Source organism: Bombina bombina, chromosome 3 (assembly GCF_027579735.1).
Source record: "Bombina bombina isolate aBomBom1 chromosome 3, aBomBom1.pri, whole genome shotgun sequence".
NCBI lineage: Eukaryota > Metazoa > Chordata > Amphibia > Anura > Bombinatoridae > Bombina > Bombina bombina.
In genome coordinates, this window is record NC_069501.1 from 244,857,339 (window position 1) to 244,878,845 (window position 21,507).

The window sequence follows — 21,507 nt, forward strand, 5'->3', positions numbered from 1 at the left end:
TTGCTTTGGTATCAGAAAATGCAACTAAGCAGGTAATATGGCTTAAAATGAGGGGAAGTAAACATGTACGCTAGTTAAAATGTTTTGTGAAAAATAACTTGGAGGTTTGTGGTAGATGAGAAAATAGGTATTTCTTGTCTCCCCATTCTGTTGACCCATAGGTTCTAAGCATACCGTTATGTATTTCCCAGCAATCCAAATATATTTTTCTATATATTTAAATAAGAACGTTTTAAAAATTACAAGAATATTTCCTTTTTATAGAAATAAAAATGTAAAATCTGTTTAAAAAAAAAAAAAAAAAAGTGTTTAAAGTGACATTGTAATAGAAACTTAAAGTGTCAGTAAACCTCAAAAATAATGTTATATAATTCTGCACATAGTGCAGAATTATATAACATTATATTAGCCAAACTTTATAAAACGTAATATTCCCTTTGAATTTTTTTAAAAAACGGCTGTTTTACAGACCCGCTCTCTGTACTCTGCTGAACGGGTCTGTTTTATTCACACAGCGCATCGGGCCAGCTTTTATTCACACAGCTGGCCCGATGCGCTGTGTGAATAAAACAGACCCGCTCAGCAGAGTACAGAGAGCGGGTCTGTAAAACAGCCGTTTTTTTTTTAATTCAAAGAGACTATTACGTTTTATAAAGTTTGGCTAATATAATGTTATATAATTCTGCACTATGTACAGAATTATATAACATTATTTTTGAGGTTTACTGTCCCTTTAATGCACTTATGAACATTTTAATATTATTTAAAATCCTTTTTCTATTTTTTTTTTTTTTTTTTTTTAAAGCAAAAAAATGCTTCTGTTAGAAATTATTATTGATATTAGTGATAGCTTCATTGTGCATGATGAATGGTATGTGTGTGTATACCAGCATAGATTATTGATTGTGACCCGGGTGTCTCCTCCAGTAAATATTCATAGAAAGGCTCAATTATGAGGGCACTCACAGGACTTAATTTATCACAATTTATTCATATATCATTTTATTCCATCAGATAAAGTCAACGTTTTGGCTTATAGGTTAAGCCTTTTTTCAAGACAATCTACATTACAAACATATATTACAATGTTGTATAGAAATCTAATTACTAAATTTGTGTACAATTTAACAATATATACATGTAATACCATAACACCTTACTAATACTCCACTATAGTGTGAATAAAATAATACCTCAACCCAAACGTTTAGAGGGAAAGGAAATATTCAGTAAAAATATTTGTACACCAGTACTTTTATCGCTTATTAAAGTAATTTTCGTAATGTCCAATTTAGGTTTACGGTAGCCAGACAATCTGTAAACACCATTTAGAACATCAGAAATACATTGTCTAAGTCGCTCAAGGGTGCAATACATTATATTGTACATACCTTATCGAGTTAAGAACAAGTGCTCAGTGTGTATAACGCCATTGTGGAGCTGCTTGTTTGTAGTGAGACTGCTACGCTACTTTAAACCAACCGCTAAATTCTAATTGGACAGCGTCATATGACTCATCAGGGGGAATTAATCTGTTATGTATTATTCCCAGAGTGTTAATACGCTTGTAACTGTATCCTTATCACTAGACACACATCGTATTATGTAGGACATATTGGTTGCAACAACATTGTTATACTGATGGTAACTTTTGTGAGATGTTACCATTGTCACTTTGTAAATAGCAGCTATTAAACAGGGAGCACCACAGGGCAGTTCTATGAAGCATTAACCTTTAGTTATGCATTTGTATATTAGCACATTCACTTATAGTTTTACTTCTACACATTATATGATATGTACCGAGTACAAAATTATTCATAAAATGATTATGTGTCGCCAATGGTCACAAATTCATTAGTATACATTGTTTTTCAGATTTCAATTTTACACAGTCTTCGGTATTAAGCAAATGTTAGGCTGTACAACCCATACATTAAAAAAAATAAATAAAAAAAATAAACAAAGTCTATGCTCATACAACATATATATTAATGCTTAGAAGAACAATGAAAAAGCAATATTTGTATTTAAACCCCTAGGGGATAGGGTGCCGTCTCTGTCTCTCTTTGTCTCTCTCTCTTTGTCTCTCTCTCTCTCTTTGTCTCTCTCTCTCTTGTCTCTCTTTTGAGAAGCTCCTTATTTTTATTACCCCCTCTTTTTAGGGGGGTATTCTATCTATTACCATTGCACTTAACATGGCCACTGTGTGTCCTATCTCCATAAAGTGCCTGGCTACCGGCTGATAACTTTTACCCTCTTTAATGGCTGATCTTCTAGCACTTTTGTGATTGGCCAATTTCCACATGGGCAAGTAAGGACGTAAACAACATAGTCTGAGGTACACGTGAGTCTGTGTCTGATACTATACTTTTTTGTTTTAGTAGTCCCTGAATATAGTGTTTTACATGTTACACAGTTTCCACATTTAAAACACCCTGGTTTACCCTTTGGTAAACCAACCCAAGCCAATATCATTTTTTACAAGCATGGTCCTCAAGCTTTGTCCCTTTTTAAAAACCATTCTTGGAGGCTTCATGCCAATATAGGGTAATGTTGGGTCTTCAGCTATAAGTGGCCAGTTCTTGGTCATTGTTTTTCTAATGTGGTTACTAACTGGGGAGTATGTGGTGATAAAGTAAAGGGCAGAATTACCTTCCTTCAAAGTTTTAGAATTATGGATTAGTGTTCCTTGATCAGTCACATATTTCAGTCCAAATACTGTCAATTTATTTGTCTCTCTATCCTTTTTGGATTTGGAGGATGGTAACTGTGATATTGTAGTAAAGTATTCCTGTCTGTGGGTTTTGAATATAGTATTGTGCATAGTTTGCTAGATGTACGAATATATATATATATATATATATATATATATATATATATATATATATATATATATATATATACACACACACACACACAGAGATCTAGAAAATGTAAATCGGTGGTACTGCTTTACATTTTGAACTGCACATTTGGTTTATTCATGTTAAGTTGGGAAACCATTGTTGTAGTTCTAACTGGTTACCTCCCCATTTTAAAAATGCATAGTCTATGTATCTACTATACAATAATATATTCTGATTAAATGTGTGATAAACATATCTATTCTCGTACCATGCCATAAACAAATTAGCATATGATGGGGCCATAGGAGACCCCATCGCTGTTCCAACCAATTGCAGAAAAAACATGTAACCAAACTTAAAATAGTTATGTGCAGGACACATTAAAAGGAGATCCAATATAAACTCAATGGGAGGTCCTAGATAGTCATAATCAGATTTAAGATTATCTCTAACAGCTTCTATACCTAGGTCATGGGGTATAATCGTATATATGATGGTTACATCAAGGTTTACTAGAATTACATGTTCTGGGCATATATATTATCATTCAATGTTTTAATGAGACTAATAGAGTCCAATAGATAGGATTTAGTTTTTTTGACAGTGTTCTGTAAGTGAAAATCTAAGTATTGGGCCACACCTTGAAAAAGTGAGCCAATGGCTGATACAATTGGCCGTCCTGGCGGTCTATTTAAATTTTTGTGTATCTTTTGGAATCGTATATATGGTAGGATATTTAGGAAAATCATTAATGAGAAACTAATAGGGATTTGTACTACTTTTTTGGATTCCTTGTTAGTTTCTTATATGCTACTGTGTCATTAAGTTGTTCAAATAGTTCAGTTCTGTAGTACTCCCGGTCTAAAATAACTATAGCCCCGCCCTTATCCGCAGGGCGGATAAGTAAAGAGGTGTCCTCCTTAAGTTCCTGTAGGGCTACTCCCTAATTGGACATTACGAAAATGACTTTAATAAGCGATAAAAGTACTGGTGTCACAAATATTTTGAATTCCTTTCCCTCTAAACGTTTTGGTTGAGGGATTATTTTATTTTATTCACACTATAGTGGGGTATTAGTAAGGTGTTATGGCATTACATGTATATATTGTTAAATTGTACACAAATTTAGTATTTAGATTTCTATACAACATTGTAATATAATGAGAAAAGACAAAAGATTTACTCTAGATGCTTCAAGTGAAATATTACATGCAGGGAACAAAAAAGAAAACGCCCCCTGGAAGCGTTTAAAGGTACAGAAAATTAAAAAGAATAAGTCCCTGCGCTAAAAAGCTTAATATTTAGAATCCACTAATTAAAGAAACTGATGCTATGCTAATTTATGAGTGCTATATGCTAACCATCTATAAAATGAAAGATATTGTTTTAAATATCTTTATTTTTCAAGTGCAACAGACAGATAGAAGTAATTACATTCGGTAGTATTTTCGTGGTATATGATTACATGGCAAATGATAACATCAATTATAAAACAGTTGTCATGTCAATACTGTAGCCTGGGTATTGAAAAGTGATAAAAGGAAAGAGCAAAAGAAAAAACAAAAAAAACAAAAACAAATTTCCATCGTGCACAATTTTTTCTTTTTACCTTAAACACAAAATAATATTAACTTCCTAACTCTCAGCTGGCATAATTCCCTCTCCGACAACCTCCTCCCCCCCCCCCCCCCCCCGGGAACTTCTCCGAACTAGTCTACCAGTCTCCTCGCAATGTTGCCTCTAAAACGTATTCTGTGTTCTTAAATGGTGCAATGATTATAGTACGCGAAGTATCTGGTAGTGTGTGAATAAAGGGTCCCCATTTGTTAAAGAAGGACCGAACCCTAGCATTCATGTCTCCTAAGCCGTCTGCTTGCTCAATAAAAAGTTGCTTTAGCAACGCCTGCTTTAGCTGTGTAACAGTGGGTGGGTTTCGTTTGAGCCAATTTTGGAAGATCAGATGTCTCGCCATCAATACTATATTAGAGATAAGTAGTTTAATATGTTTGGGTAGGCCTAGAAAGTCAAGGAATACTACATTCTGAAATGTCCAATCCCCACAGGGGCATTGTATTTTTGTCTTTACCCAGTGTGCCGTCATCTTCCAGAATCTGACTAGTTTAGGACAGTTCCACACCATGTGTTCAATATCCGCGTCTATCAGACTGCACCTAGGACACTTACTGTCCCTGTCTGCCTTCCATCTCTGGAATTTCCCAGGGGTAACATAGCTGTCGTGTATTAGCTTAAAATGGGATTCTCTCACCTCTGAGGAGAGAGTTGCTGACTTTACTCTACTGATGCTTTTCTCAACTTCCACCGCTGTCACATCTTTTGCAAGCCTGTCACTCCAAATGGAGGCTATCTTGTCTATGCAGGTTGTCCCCGCTAGTCTGTTCATCTTTGTGTACAATGGTGCTATAGAGGTGATGCCATGTCGAGCTAATTCTATGCTTTGTTTTATAGCTGTTTGGTCTTTGTTGTTCCCCTCCCTCCGTAGTGTGTCAAAGTAATGTCTGGCTTGCAAGTAAGCGTAGTGATGTGTTCTGGGCAGGTCAAACGTGGTTCTTAGGGTTTCAAAAGTCTGCATGAGTCCCCCCTCCCTTGTCATTGTTTGACCTACTGTGCGAAGTCCCTGGCTCTTCCACTGAAGAAAAGCTTTAGTCGATATACCTGCAGGGAACTCAGGGTTGCCGCACCATGGCAAATATGCGGTCAATCTGTGGTTGCCCCCTAGTGTCTTGCAAAACTGTCTCCAAGCTCTCGCCGGTTGGGCCAGGAGCTCCATGTCTTTTAAGTGTTTGGTCGCTTGGGTTTGGGTCATGTGTGGGATCATCTCTAAAGCCCATGGTTTCGTCAGTTCATTTTCCAACCTAGGGTCAGAGAACTTTCCCCGTCCCGTCAGCCAGTCAATAACAAATTTACATTGGGCCGCCCAGTTGTATAGTTCAAAGTTTGGTAGTGCTAATCCCCCCATCTCCCTTGGGGCGGTAAGCTTGAGAAAACTGACCCTGTGTTTCTTGTTGTTCCAAATAAATTTAAGCACCTTTCCCTTAATGTGATTTAAGTCTGATTTTCGCAGTATTGCTGGCAGAGTCTGGAAAAAATAAAGCAGTTTGGGGAAATAGATCATCTTTATAAGTCCCACCCTTCCCGATAGGTTCAGGGGCAGCGAAGTCCACCCCCCAATCAGGTTGTCTAATTGTTTAAGCAAGGGACCATAGTTAATAGAGTACCATCTGCGTGGGTCTGTGTGTAGTGTAATACCTAAATATTTGAAGTTACCCTCCACTATCCTAAAGTCATAGCCGGGAATTTGTTTTTTACCTTTTGACAATAACCAGAGTAGTTCAGTTTTGTCGGTGTTGACTTTGTATCCAGAGACTAAGCCGAATTCATTGATTATTTCCATCAATTTTGGAATATTTTTTTGAGGGTCTTGTACGTATAACACCATGTCATCAGCAAAGAGCGAGACATGCAAGGTCGACTCGCCTATGCGCATCCCCTGCATTGTCTGTCTAATTTTTATTGCCAGGGGCTCTATAGCCAGGTCAAAAAGGAGTGGGGAGAGGGGGCAGCCCTGTCTAGTGCCTCTATGGAGTGTGAAGGGTCTGGTAGGTGTGCCATTGATTAGGAGGGATGCTTGGGGTTCTCTATAAAGATTCTCAATGGCCCTGACAAATGCACCTTCGATGCCCATCTTGCCCATGGTGGTGTATAAATGTTCCCACAAGACCCTGTCAAAGGCTTTTTCAGCGTCTAAGAATAGTAGGGCTGCCTCGTCATGTGTCGCTATGTTCTGGTTATGTTGCGTTATGTTCCAATAGTGTTGGATAATTGTTTGGACTCTTCGAATGTTAAGTACTGAAGATCTCCCCTTAACGAAACCCGTCTGATCCTCGTGTACTAATGTCGGGAGTATATTTGCTAGCCTGTTTGCAAGGAGTTTAGTTAGGATTTTGTAGTCCTGATTAAGCAGGGAAATAGGACGATATGATTGTGTTAAAAGGGGGTCTCTACCCTCCTTTGGAATAATACTGATATTGGCTTCCGCAAACCTGGGGGAGGGTCTAACTTCACCACTGAGGAGACCATTGAACAGCTGCGTCAAAGTCGGGCCTATATCGGTTCCCATTATTTTATAAAACTCTGCTGGCAAGCCATCAGGCCCTGGAGTTTTCTCTAATGTTAGATCCTTAATTATGGTCAGAATTTCGTTCAAAGTAACGGGGCTATTGAGGCTGTCAAGTTGGGCTCTGTCAATCGTTGGTATCCGCAACTGTTCCCAGAATCTGTCCATATCCCTTGGCAGTACCTCCTGTGGTGAGTAGAGATCTTTGTAAAAGTCAGTAAATGCCCTTTGGATGTCTTCCTCCCTATTCAAAACTACGTCGCCCCGCTTAATAGCCAGTATAGGATTTCTTTTTGTCGATAATTTCGTCATTCTCGCTAGCAGTCTTCCCGTCTTGCCTCCGAACCTATAGTACCTAGCCTGTATTTTAGAGTGTGTTTTGTTGGTTTGCTGGAGTATATAGTCATCTCTTGCTCGCTTAATGTCCTTGTATTTGAGTCTGTTGATTGTGTTTGGGTTCCTAAGATATTTATTCCTCGCATTTAAGATCTGTGCTAGTAGGAGTTCTGACTGTGCCCTGCTCTTTTTCTTGATGTTTGCGGCGTAAGCCGAGATAACCCCCCTCAAGACAGCCTTAGCTGTTTCCCAGAACAGTATAGGGTCACCTGCATGCAATTGATTGGTCTCTACAAATGCCAGCCATTCCCCCAGGATGTGTCTATAGAAGTTGGGGTCTTTACATAAATACGCTGGGAACACCCACCTATTGGTTTTCCCCCTCCCGGGACTAAGTTGGATCTTGACTGCTACTGGGGCATGATCTGAGATCGTTATTGGGTCTATCTCAGCTCCCAACACTCTGGGGCATAGCTCTGTGGATATCAGAAAATAATCGAGTCTGGCCATGGTGTCCTTTGCTACTGACATGCAGGTAAAATCCCTCTGCTCCGGGTATCTGGCTCTCCAGATATCTTGTAGCCCTAAGGTTTTCTTGAAATTATGAAGTATTAGGGATTCTTTTTTGGAGTTTCTAAAACTCTGAGGGGTAACAGTTTTCTTATCTGGGTTATAAAACCTATCGGCAGGGACCTGAGGAGCAATATTGAAATCTCCTCCGACAACAGTGGGCAGCGTGGTAAACTGCATTATCTTAGCGTGCAATCCCCTCCAGAAATGTTGTTTCTGTCTTTGTGGCCCATACACTCCTACCAGAGCAAAGGGGACTCCCATGACCTCTAATTGAAGCATTACAAATCTCCCCTCCTGATCTATGTCGGTCTTAGTGATAGTGTACGTCAGGTTTTTTCTAAGTAGTATAGCCACACCTCTAGCTCGTCTCAGTTCGTATGGGGTATATATAACTTCTCCCACCCAGCCCTGTTGCAATTTTTTGTGTTCAAGGTTCGTCAAATGTGTTTCCTCTAATATGGCTATGTCAACTTTTCTAGATCTTAGGTAACGCAGGATAGATCTGCGTTTTTGCGGAGAGGTTATGCCTCCCACATTCCAGCTCATAATATGTAGGTTATGTGTCATCTGTAACTCGGTTTGTGGATGGGATGTAGGGTAAGAAATTGATTACACGTAGGTCCGATAACACAATGTGTAAGAAACTTTTTAGGTGTCTTGTTTGTACTTTACCACCAGATTTCAGACTAAGAACATTTCCCTTTGTCGGAGAGTCCCGGGGGAAGAGGAGAGCATCCTGCCAGCTAACTAAAAATAAAAACAACACGATTAACAACATTGAAAACCAATTAAACAGACATTTCAACAGATAGCTTTTAGAAAACAGAACCAATTGGTTTTTTCTTTCCATTGAAATAGCAATCACTTAGCGTCTAATTCAATAACTGTGTATAAACTTATTCATTACTTTGCTGCACTTTATCCCCTTTAGTTGTTCTACTTTGGTATATTGAGAATGATTTTCCCCTCAGTTGTTCAGGTCAGGTCTCTATCTTAATGATGTGGTTGTGACTATCTTCGTGTTTCGCATCCCTCTATTATCTAGTGTCAGAAAGGGTCACCTCTCCTCAGAGTACGTGTCTCCCGTATGTGTACTTTGTATTGGTGGAAATCAGCCTATCAGTTCTAGCATGTGATCCTCTCCGCCTGCCTGCCAGCGGGGGCCAGCATAGGAGGGGAGTATAATGTATAGGGGCACTGGAACTAGTAGTGTGATGGAGGGTACCCTCTCCTTAGGTGAATGACCTTCATAGTGGGGGAGCTTGGGAGCTAGAGCTAGGTAATCAATCATGTCATTCGGTAGCCCCTAATACTTTTCTACTGGCCGCTCACCAAAATTATAAGCTAAAAGGTATTTGCAGTATGAAACAGAACAAATGAACAAACATATTTCCAAAGACGTTCATGTTACCATATTAACCACTGAAAGACAACAAAAGCTATTAACATAATGAGGGGGAGGGGTGTTCCCTTCCATAAAGTCTTTTAGTGAGGTAGACTCATGTAAATGTGGGTGTCTCAATAGTAAATTTTTCTAATTTTCCTCCCTCTCAATGCTTATCAACAGGTCTTAGCATGTTACCAGTCCCTCAGATTGGGTTCTCCATCCTTTCAGGCTTCCTTGTCAGCTAGCTCTTGTTCAAGTCTCAGGAACTTTCGCAGATGTTTAGGGTCATCGAAAAACTTAATTCCCTGCTGAGTCTGTAGTTTAAGTTTTGCTGGGAACAGCAGGGACACAGATCTCCCTGCCTCAATCAGCGATTTGCAGTAGGGAGAGAACTCCCTTCTTCTCCTGGAGATCTCGGCAGAGTAATCTTGGAAGATGAGGATTTTTTTCCCCTCAAACAGCAGTGGGGAACATTGACGATAGGCTCTCAAGATCGTGATTTTATCTTTGAAATTAAGATAGCGTATCATCACTTGTCTGGGTCCCCTGGTTGTCTTTGGGTCTTGGTTAATGATCCCTATTCTGTGGGCTCTCTCAGCTACACATGGTATATCCTCAGATGAGAGGTGCAAGAGAGTGGGCAAGGTTTTTTCTGCAAATTCTAGGAGGTCAGTGCTTGAGATAGTTTCTGGCAGTCCCACAATGCGCAAGTTGTTCCGCCTTGAGCGGTTTTCGAGGTTGTCGAGTTTGTCAGTTAATAACTTGTTTTGGGCCTCAAGCGCTATTATTTTGCTGGAGTTTTCTCGCTGCCTAATTTCTCCATCTCCCACCCTTTGTTCCACATGTTGGAGCCTTGAGGAGAACGATTTAAACTCAGATGACAGAGTATCCATTCCCGTTTGTAGTTGTTCTATTTTAGGCAGGAACAGGGCTGATATTTGGTACACTATAGGGTGGGTTTCCAATGTCTCTTCATCTGCAGCATCTGTGGCCATAACCTCAGCAGTATGAATTTCTGCTACAGCCTTGGTTTTTCTGTCTTGGTGTTTCTGTCTGCTCGACATTGTACCAGTGGTCTTCACAAAACTGGAGTAGTACCTCTGCATGCAATGTGCCTCCACTCAGGGAAAGTGGTTTGCGCTGTAAGTGGCTCTAGGTGCCGTAAAAAGGTATGGATTGCGGGGGGTGCAGCGCAGTGTGAAAGGCTTATTTCATAACCAGAAATCGTGCATTATTCTCAGTATCTTTCAGAGCCATATAGAAAATCGGCATAGTCAGCCCTCTTCTCTCTTTATTTGTCTTATTGTCCATTCAGATGTGGCTTATAGTCGGTCCCTACGCCTGAGGGTGTCTGCTTTCAAACTTTTATTCCCACTTGTCATTCCTCAGTGATAGGACTTCTATTTCCCCAATGTGTAGCAACACCGGGTCGATGCATGTATTTGGAGCGTCTCTGTACTCAGTGTAGGCCAGCCCACGTGGCTTAGAGTTCGCCTAAAAGTGTTTAAGATTGGCCTGTCGTATGGCTGTACGGGTAGCAATGTCAGAGTTTATGTGCACCACACAGCAGGAGAGTCTGGCTATGTTTAGTTCGCAGCCCTTAAAGTGTTTTGCTGTATGTTAAGTGCCCCGGTTTCTTACCCGCGGTGTTTCCAAGATGGCGGCTCCCCTCTATGCTTTTCTCCGGTCTCTCACTCCGCCACTCCTCGGTCTTAATAGCGTTTGTCTTGGCAGCTTATAAGACCGGTACGGTAGGTTATCTGAGTGCGGTGAAATCTAAGCAGCAGTGAGGTGTTAGCAGTTGTTTCGTCGCGGCCGCGACTTTTCTTATTAGCGATATCTCGTTCCGGTGGGGGAGCCGTTGGCTTTGACTCCGTGCTGCATTAATGTCCGGACAGGTCCAGTAGGTCACCTGTCAAGGTTGGCGAGCTTTGTGGGCTATTGAGGTGTAGGATTTAGGAGTTTATCAGTCTATGTCTCCGGAGCTCCTTCTACCTGCGTCCTCACTCTTTGCCTGCCCACCGGAAGTAAAATGAAAGATATTGTTAAGCAACAATGTCTCAATGATTTCTAATCAAATAGACACAAATACAACAATGTGTACAATTAAATGCAAGGATAAATATGAAAAAATAAAGCTTGTACAATTTAATAATACATTAAAGGGATATGAAACCTAAACATTTTCTTGTGTGATTCAGACAGAACATACAATTTAAAATAAGTTTCTAATTTACTTCTATTATCAAATTTGCTTAATTCCCATGGTATTCTATGTTAAAGAGATACATAGGTAGGCATCTGGAGCACACGATGGCAGGAAATAGTTATGCCATCTAGTGCTCTTGCAAATGGATAACATTGTTGCAAAACTGCTGTCATATAGTGCTCCAAAAATGGGCCGCCTCCTAAGCATACGTTACTGCTTTTCAACAAAAAATACAAAGAGAATGAAGAAAAATTGATGATAGAAGTAAATTAGAAAGTTGTTTAAAATCTCATGCTCTATCTGAACCACGAAACAAAAATTTGGGGTTTCATATCCCTTTAAATATATAAAAAATACCACCTGGGGTTCACAATAAAAAATGTATTATGATAAATGAACAAAGAAATAAAGATGTAAATAGCTCTATAAAGGTATCTATTAAATGTCAGATCAGCTAATGTTTAAAAACAAAAGTCTAAAATACACCCAGTTGAATTTTGGCTGATAGTTAGTGGGTTTAACTGTTACATGAAGAAAGGCAAAAGCAGGTGACGCTGGATAATGCTCACTTACTGCTGTATAATAGTCCTCCTTGATCGCTACTATATGCAGCTTACAGTTCGATAGGTTAAGTCAGATGTGTAGATGAGAAATTTAGAAGCCGCTAGGTACAATGATACACCTGAATAAAGCCGATTACCTTGCAATCCAGCGACTTGGCATTGTACCTCTCTGGCGTGCTTGTATCCGGGGTAGTTTTTTTCTCTCTGATTCTTGCAGTCACATGTCTCTGGGTCCTCCAATAGTGCCACTGTGTTCTGAAAATCTCCTCTCTGTATCTGCACTCACAGTTCAAAAGTGTCTTCCACCAGGGTGCAAAGTCAAATTATTTGTAGAAGATCCAAGCAGGGACTGCATTCACTGGATTTAGAAAATAAATTAATATTTATTAAATGGTGACATTTCGGGGGTTCGCAGACCCCTTCCTCAGACCTAATATATTATACAGAAGATCAGTAGGACAGGACCCGGTATTGATTCGTAGTGTCCCACACCAATAACAACCAGCACCAGAGATATGATGAATCGCCACTGGAGCCTTGGTCGCATGCAGTAAATCCTATTTATTCTTTGGATTTGCTGCATGTGACCAAGGCTCCAGTGGGGGCTGAAACGTTATGCTTATTTGGCATTAAATTGGTGATTCATCATATCTCTGGTGCTGGTTGTTATTGGTGTGGGACACTACGGATCAATACCGGGTCCTGTTCTACTTCAGTGTTAAAATATATATATATTTCAAGAAAAACGTGTATGAAAAAATATTTCCAAAACACAGAACTGCGCTCTAAATAAACCTCTTTTTTTTATAATCAATAAAATTATTTTCCACAACTGTGTGTTTAATGTGTCACCAATATTTAAAATGTTTATATATATTTGATAGGCACGATATTAAGTATGTATATGATATGGAATTATGTATACATATACCAATATTCCAAACTTAAAACTATTAACAATATAGTATATGGTTTTGAAAAGGATAAACTTGTCAGATCCCACGCAGTGGTGAGGATGAGATGTAGGTGTCGGCTGCTATATCCTGATGATCCTCCGAAATCTCACGGAGTAGGGTAGAAATCTGTAGAAAAGGAAGCGCACAGAGGCACCTACATAGTGCAAATCAATTTAATCATACAGAAGAACATATACATTAAAAAGCAAGTCCCCCGTAAGGTATCTACTCACAAGAGTCAAACTTATGAGGTATGTGTGTCTAAGGACCGCTGTTCTCCTTAATCTGTCCAGGACACTTGAAAGAGTGTGCCGAAATCCGGGGTATTGCTATTGGAGAAAATGGTCTCACAAATTAATCCAATGTACCCTTCAGTTAGTGGCATCCACTCAAGCCAAAAAGTCTTTCAGCAAAGTTTTTTAAACACTGTCCATCCAGTTTAACAAACAAGCAGCTGATCGCTGATCCGTAATGACAGACGCAAGGTGGGCGTGGTCTTACGCGTTTCGCGATTATGTCACCGCTTCGTCAGAGGAATATCCACGCCCACTGGAAGCTTCCCTTAAATGCGATCAAGCTCAATATAGACCGCCCACCTTAGCGTCTCCCTCTAATAATGATACAATTTTGCAGTCCTGTTACGGAGTTCCCTGACCATATCTGTTAACCCATTGAGGTGAGTATAACGTAACAAACAATATGGGTCTTAAATACATAAATTCAATTCTGATATACATATTATCTGTAAGTTTCTTTTGGATATAATAAATATATATATATATATATATATATATATATATATATATATATATATATATATATATATATATATATATATATATATATATATATATATATATATACACATAAACCTGATATATTTTGTCAGTGAGCAGCTTATAAAAAATCTTTTATTTCATAAATTAATATTTGTTAATATAATCACAACCAAATATGAAATATATATTAGGTGGATATTAACATCCAAAAAAAAAAACAATTAAAAATATATATCTATCCACTTAATACAGAATATTTGATAAATAACTAACATCAATTTTAAATCATTATTTACAAGAAAATAAATATATGCCAAGAGGTTGCGTAAAGTATTCTAAAAGTTAATGTATTAATGGACACACATTCTAAAGGGAGATTTTCTAAAAAAAAAAATTCTATATATAGAATTTTTTTGTATTAAAAACATAAATATTTTAATCTAATAAAAATGCCTGTATATCTACCTCCCTATTAAGACCATGTGTTTCTAAAGTGTTAAGTGTGTGTATCCAAAAAGTTTCACGTTTGCGTAACTGTAAAAGTCTATTGCCCCTCCTTTTGTCTAATACTACCTGTTCTATTGCTTTAAATTTCAGACATTCAGGGCTACTCTGGTGTATATCCCTGAAATGATCGTATACACCGTGGGAAACATCACCAGAGGTAATGTTATTTATATGTTAATTTATTCTCCTCTTGAGGGTACGTTTCGTTCTCCCCAAGTATTATTTCCCACAGCTGCATTCAAGGATATACACCACAAATTTGGACTGACAATTTAAAAAAGATTTAATAGGAAAACATTTATTATTAGTGTTTGATCCTGTTTGGATCTGCATATTGACATACATTGCAGTTTTTTCTCTTGCACTTGTAAAAGCCCTTATGTTGATCTGTCAACCAGGACTTATTGGTCCTAATCTCTCTCAGAGCACTAGGTGCTAATATATTTTTTATTGATCTATTTTTCTTAAAGATAACTCTTGGCTTATCCTCTAATATCTCTTTCAAAACTGGATCTTCTTTTAGAACATATCAGTATTTGCGGATGATTTTTCTATTTCGTTAGCCGAGTTGTTATATTTTGTTAGAAATAAATTATTTATCCTCTGCATTGATGAAGCTTTTCGGTTATCATTGCCTCTTAGGAGAGTCTTTCTGTCCAGCTGTCTAGTTTTATTCAAAAAGAACAAGGGGATATGGTAACGCGCTGTACAAAACAGCATATAAGAGGTAAAGAACTATATAAGGAATGTGGATTACACAAGAGTATAATAAAAAAGTTTATATTTGTTTATAATTGTATTACAATAAGCGATGCCGGCATCTGTTACAAAGTAAAATAATACAATTAAAATAGGATAAGAATCAACATAAAATATAAAACATCAGTGTGTAGTGCTGTAAGTAACTATAAAAATAATAATATGTTGCAAAGTAACACAATGTTAAAATTTAAAATGTAAACAGAGTCAATGTTACCGTCCTTTCACAATCAGGCCAGTGATTAGAGTGTCTGATCCAGCTGTTTATATGAATGCAGGTATGACTTGGAAAATTCCCTCTGCGTTGTTTTTAAAACAGCGAAAAACTTGCAAGAATCTTCTGGCTTGTATCCAATGACTGTGAGTTAAATTTCAAAGACACATTCACAGCCGTATTTGCGGGATGTCCCGTGCTGTGGACCAGTTCCGGTCAGGAGGTCAAAGTGCAGGAGTAATGATAAGCAACGACAGACTTCGTTTCTTTGAAGTAAAAATGAATCAGACTGCTTTTAACAACTGTGGGTCATGGGTGGGAATTACGCATATAGAGTCAATTCATATATTAAAGAGGCTCAATGCACCGCACCTACCGCATATGTAAGTCAAGCAGTTGTATTGCAAGTGAAGTTTGTAACAGTGTCCATATTATTCAGATTCCAGTGCTGGACAGAAGAAAGTAGATCATGGGTATGATGGTATTTCCAGTAAAAAAACAACTCTGTGAATTAGAGTTGGTCTCAACCACCTTACCTACTACTTAATTTCACAAGTTATGAGCAAATTTCTACGCGTTTCAGCCTAGTCAGGCCTTTATCAAGATCTTGATAAAGGCCTGACTAGGCTGAAACGCATAGAAATTTGCTTATAACTTCTGTCCAGCACTGGAATCTGAATAATATGGACACTGTTACAAACTTCACTTGCAATACAACTGCTTGACTTACATATGCGGTAGGTGCGGTGCATTGAGCCTCTTTAATATATGAATTCACTCTATATGCGTAATTCCCACCCATGACCCACATTTGTTAAAAGCAGTCTGATTCATTTTTACTTCAAAGAAACGAAGTCTGTCGTTGCTTATCATTACTCCTGCACTTTGACCTCCTGACCGGAACTGGTCCACAGCACGGGACATCCCGCAAATACGGCTGTGAATGTGTCTTTGAAATTTAACTCACAGTCATTGGATACAAGCCAGAAGATTCTTGCAAGTTTTTCGCTGTTTTAAAAACAACGCAGAGGGAATTTTCCAAGTCATACCTGCATTCATATAAACAGCTGGATCAGACACTCTCTAATCACTGGCCTGATTGTGAAAGGACGGGAACATTGACTCTGTTTAAATTTTAAATTTTAACATTGTGTTACTTTGCAACATATTATTATTTTTATAGTTACTTACAGCACTACACACTGATGTTTTATATTTTATGTTGATTCTTATCCTATTTTAATTGTACTATTTTACTTTGTAACAGATGCCGGCATCGCTTATTGTAATACAATTATAAACAAATATAAACTTTTTTATTATACTCTTGTGTAATCCACATTCCTTATATAGTTCTTTACCTCTCATATGCTGTTTTGTACAGCGCGTTCCCATATCCCCTTGTTCTTTTTCTATTTTGATTTGATGTTAGGAGGTACACTTACCTTTTGGGAACAGCATTTGAGATTTGAGCGTTGTATCTTATACCTACCCTGTTGTTTTAGTTTTATTCAAACTTTGTTCAATTACATCATTAGCATAACCCTTAACTTCGAATTTAGTTACCAATTCTTTGGCTTCCAATTCAAAGGCCTCCAATTTGGTGCAATTTCTTTTTACCCTTTGAAATTGCCCATAGGGTATATTATTCACCCATTTTTTATGATGACAACTTTTGGCGTGTAAATAGCTGTTAGAATCAGTCTGTTTTTTATATAGCGTAGTAATCACTTTTTTCCCTCATGTTGCAATGTTAAGTCCAAAAAATCAATTTTGGATTTATTGCTATTATGGGTAAATTTTAAATTCTTATCATTTGAATTGACATAAGTGATGAATGATTCTAATGATTCTACATCTCCTCTCCAGATGACAATAACATCATCTATAAATCTCCACCATAAAATGTTATGTTTAAAGGGGTTATTACTCCAGATGTATTGGTCTTCCCAACTCCCCATATATAGGTTGGCATAATTGGGTGCAAATTTAGTACCCATTGCCGTACTGCTTAGTTGGAGGAAATATTCTTTATCAAAGAGGAAATATTTTTTAGTGAGGATGAAATTTATTGCCTCTAATAGAAACCATATTTTGATTTCTGGCAGATGTTCATGTTTTTTGAGAAAATATTCTATACTTTTAATACCTTCTTTGTGGGGTATACTAGTATACAAGGCAGTAAACGTCTAATGTTAACCAGATGAATTCTTCATTCCATTCAACCTCCTCCATGATGTTCAATACATGTAGAGTATCCCTGATAAAGGATTGTAATGTAGTTACCATTGGTTTGAGGAAAAAGTCCACATATTCAGATAATTTACAAGTCAGGGAATCAATCCCTGAAATGATTGGCCTACCTGGGGGTGTTTTTTGATCTTTATGTATCTTTGGTAGATAATAAAAGGTTGCTACCCTACAGTTTTCATTATACAAAAAGAGTTTCTCATCCAAAGTTATTGCCCCCAGGTTCTTAGATTTATTTAGAAGTTCCAATAGAATTTTAATAAATTCATGAGTTGGATCTCTCGGTAATTTTTTATAGGTTTCTTTGTCATTTAGAATTCAGGAGGATTCTTTTAAGTAATTAGTTCTATTTAAGATCACTATACTCCCTCCCTTATCTGCTTCTCTTATGACAATTTCATTATCTCTTGACAGATTTTTTAAAGCTCTTAATTCATATTCATTTAAATTCCGTTTATTTTGATTTTGTCTTACATTGTTGCTATTTTTTTCACATAGAGTTGTTAAATCTTTTTCCACCAACCTTTGGAATACAGGGATATAGTTCCCCTGTTAATGTAGTGGATAAAATATTGATTTTGGTTTAAAACAATTTTGTATCCCATAAGTACTTTCAAATTGTAAAGTCTCTAGTAGAGAGAGAGTATATTTATCCAAACCTGTTTTCCAACTACTCTCCCCCTCAGTACTGGATTCTAAGGATATTAAATTAGTAAGAGATTACCAATCTTCCGCTTTCAGATTAGTGTTATCTTTATTCTTTGGTTTTGTTCTTTCAAAGTGACGTGTCAAAGTTAATTTTCGAATGAATTTATTCAAATCTATGAATAACTCAAATGAATTGGGGTTTTCAGACGGGGAGAAGGAATGACCTTTTTTAAGTAAACTTAATTCTGCAAGAGTTAATTTTTTATCCGATAAGTTAAATATTTTTGTGTTATCCTTATTTAGAATCACTTTCTTCTCTTTATTTCGTACAGTTTGTCCCCCTCGCTTTCCTCGTCTGACTCTATGGGTCTTTTCTGTCTTGTGTAGAAGTGAGTGATTGGTACATTTCCTCTTTCTACTATTTGTGGTTTTGTTAATTTCCCTGATTTTCCTAAAAAAGAGGGATTATCTTTGCTTTTTCCTAGCCTGTTACTTTCATGACTATTGCTTATTACCTGTGGATCAGAGAAGTATTTAGAAGATGTTGGCTCCTCTCTATCCTCCCTCTCATGTGTTATAGTTACTGGTCTTGGATTTTGTTTATTGTTCTTTTTATAAAAATTCTGTGATTTTTTTATAACCTCTTTTTGGTTGACCATTAATGTGTCTGTTATATTCTCTGTCTTTATTTAAAGTTTTTTCATTATGCAAATGATCAGGGTAATGGTTATAATTGTAATTATTAGAGTCCCTTCTGCGCCAATTTTGAGAGTTTCCTCTAGGACCATGAGAATAATGGAAACCATCATTCTTTGATTTATTATTTTGATGGTGCCTAGGTTGTTGAATTGGAGCCTGTTTAAAACTTCTTTTCCTATTCGGATATTCAGTTCTTATAGGAGTGTTTGTACTTTTTGTTTTTAAAAAGACCTCCTCCATATCATTCACGCCTTCCATATTTAATTCTTGTTCTGTTTCATGGTTAGTGTCTTCTAGAAACTCTAAATAATCCCTTTTGAATTTTTTGCTTTTTTCTGTATTCAATTTCTTTCTCATAATTTTGTACTCTTTGTTTCGTTTCTTTATTAATTTCATCATAAAAAGCATCTTCCTTAAATGGTTCTAAATCACTTCTAATCTTGTTGATATACATATTAAATGCAAGTGGATAAATCAGGAAATGTTTAAGCGCAACAATATTAAATAAAACAATTAAATAATCAAGTCTCTGAATATTAATATTCTTTAGTCCTTAGATATATAGATGTGATGCAGTGCTATTTAAAATATAGAGTTGATATAGCTGATAAGAGGTTGTCTTCTTACTGGAAATTACCTCAATCTTATGAGGTTATGTATGCTCACAAAGGAACTGCTGGTGAACAAGCCCTTGGTCTGGGGTAGACAAGTGCAGCCGCGAAAAATTTGGTTCGGTTCGGATCGATTCGGACCGATTCGAATTTCGGTTCGGATCAATTCGAATTCGGAAGAAATCGAATGAATTCATTTCGGATTCTTTCAGATTAGTGTGAAATTTGGCTCAGTTCGATTCGGTTCTAATCGATTCAGATTTTTTGGAATTTCGGCACTGTTAAGTGGGATGTGCTGTGTATTACACTAGTATACTGTACAATACTAGTGTAATACATGGCCATCCGAATCCATCCGAATAAATTCGAATCGATTCAGATTTATTCGGTAGATTCGGCACTGCCGCAATTCGGAAATTCGAGTCGATCCGAATTCTGAATTTGGCAAAATTCGTCCAAATTTTGATTCGGACCGAACTGAATCGCACATGTCTAGTCTGGAGTTGTTGTCCTCTGTAGCAAATTCTTGGGGTTAGAAACTTTCTTTCACTGCAATCTTGCATATGCCACTTGTCAAATAGAAACCTCCAAATCCTTCTTGTAGGGTCTTGCATTGGTATCTCTCAGGAGTATGGTATCTTTACTGTACTTCCTCTGATCTCCAATTCTCAAAGGGATGTGTTGGAAGGAAAGAAAAGGCACATAGCGTGATACTGTTTAAGCACAGGATTTATTATAGTCAAGATAACAATATGCACTTACATTTAGAACCCTCAATCCTTAATGAGGTAAGCATTCACACATGGGCATACACCTGAGTATTGATTGAACCAGGTCAATTATTGAAGACAAATCTCCACTTGGTATGCTTAAAATACTTTGTGGTGCAGACAAGTGTGTCCTAGTCTTTTTATAAAATGTTCCAATGTGATAAAAACCAGCAATAAAAAGGACAGCGTAGGAAACAATATTTCTTATTACTTATTACATATAAACTTGATTAAAAACATCAATAAAACTAGAAATGGAGTGTGTATGCACCTCACATACGTATCAAGCCTGTATCTAACTCCAGTGCTAATCAGTTTGCAGTGCACTTACAAACGAGACTGGGGCTGTAGCACAACAGAGGCTGTAAGGCTGCAATCCAATGCGACAAAATTAAGGGTTAAAGTCACTGAGTTAATGAAAACCCCGTTCTAGGTTGCCGGTCACGGGTATAGAGGTAAAACTGCACTACCACTCTTCAATCAAACTTACGCGTTTCGAAGTTTTAATAGTACTTCTTCGGCAGTATACGAGTACAGGCTGACAGTTGAGCGCTGGTATTACATCTTGTTTTATTTATATATATATATATATATATATATATATATATATATATATATATATATATATATATATATATATATATATATATAGTTGAGTTTCAGAGTTCAGCGCACATAGAATGGAGAAAAACAAAACCAAAACCAAATTATGGTGCAGTATGTCAGTACTAGGCAATCAAAAACTAAACGTGAGATTTAAATGTGCTCACCTTATTTAACCTCAAACATGTGAGGTATGTTGGAAGCATGGAGGGGATGTAATCCCTATCTGTGGTAAAGATTTTTCCAGCTGGTATGCAGAAACTTTTAGCAGGTGGAAATCTTGATATCCCTGGAGTAGAAATATGTTGGTATTTCAGACAAACTTCTCCTCTCTGGAGTTAGGGAGAGACACTTTAATTCTTTTTGCTGGATTTCTTTTCTTGTTACTGTTTATTTCTTTTCTCCTTCTTTATACTTGAAAGGCTTCTCCTCTCTGGAGTATGGTATAAACTTTATGTATGCAAACCAATTAGTGCTCAGTTTACATACTATGAGATCAATTGTGGATATTAATTGCAGCACTCATGAGATGTGTATAAATGATGCTTGCAAGGACACAAAGTGAAATTTAAAATAAAAACAGTTTTATTTTCCAATGTCCAATAAAAAATAATAAACAGAAATCCTCTTTGATAATAGTCCAGATCAGGGACAGAAAT

At 37.3% G+C, this 21,507-nt stretch overlaps 1 protein-coding gene across 1 annotated transcript in view; it reads left to right on the forward strand.

Moving 5' to 3' along the window:
* The window catches only part of LOC128651580 (protein ABHD15), an 89,863-nt gene that overhangs the window by 6,965 nt on the left and 61,391 nt on the right, over window positions 1–21,507 (forward strand). The window contains exon 2 of the mRNA XM_053704595.1: window positions 1–32. This exon is cut by the window's left edge and continues 321 nt beyond it. Within this exon, the coding sequence (XP_053560570.1) occupies window positions 1–32 (32 nt within the window). The remainder of the gene's footprint in view (window positions 33–21,507) is intronic.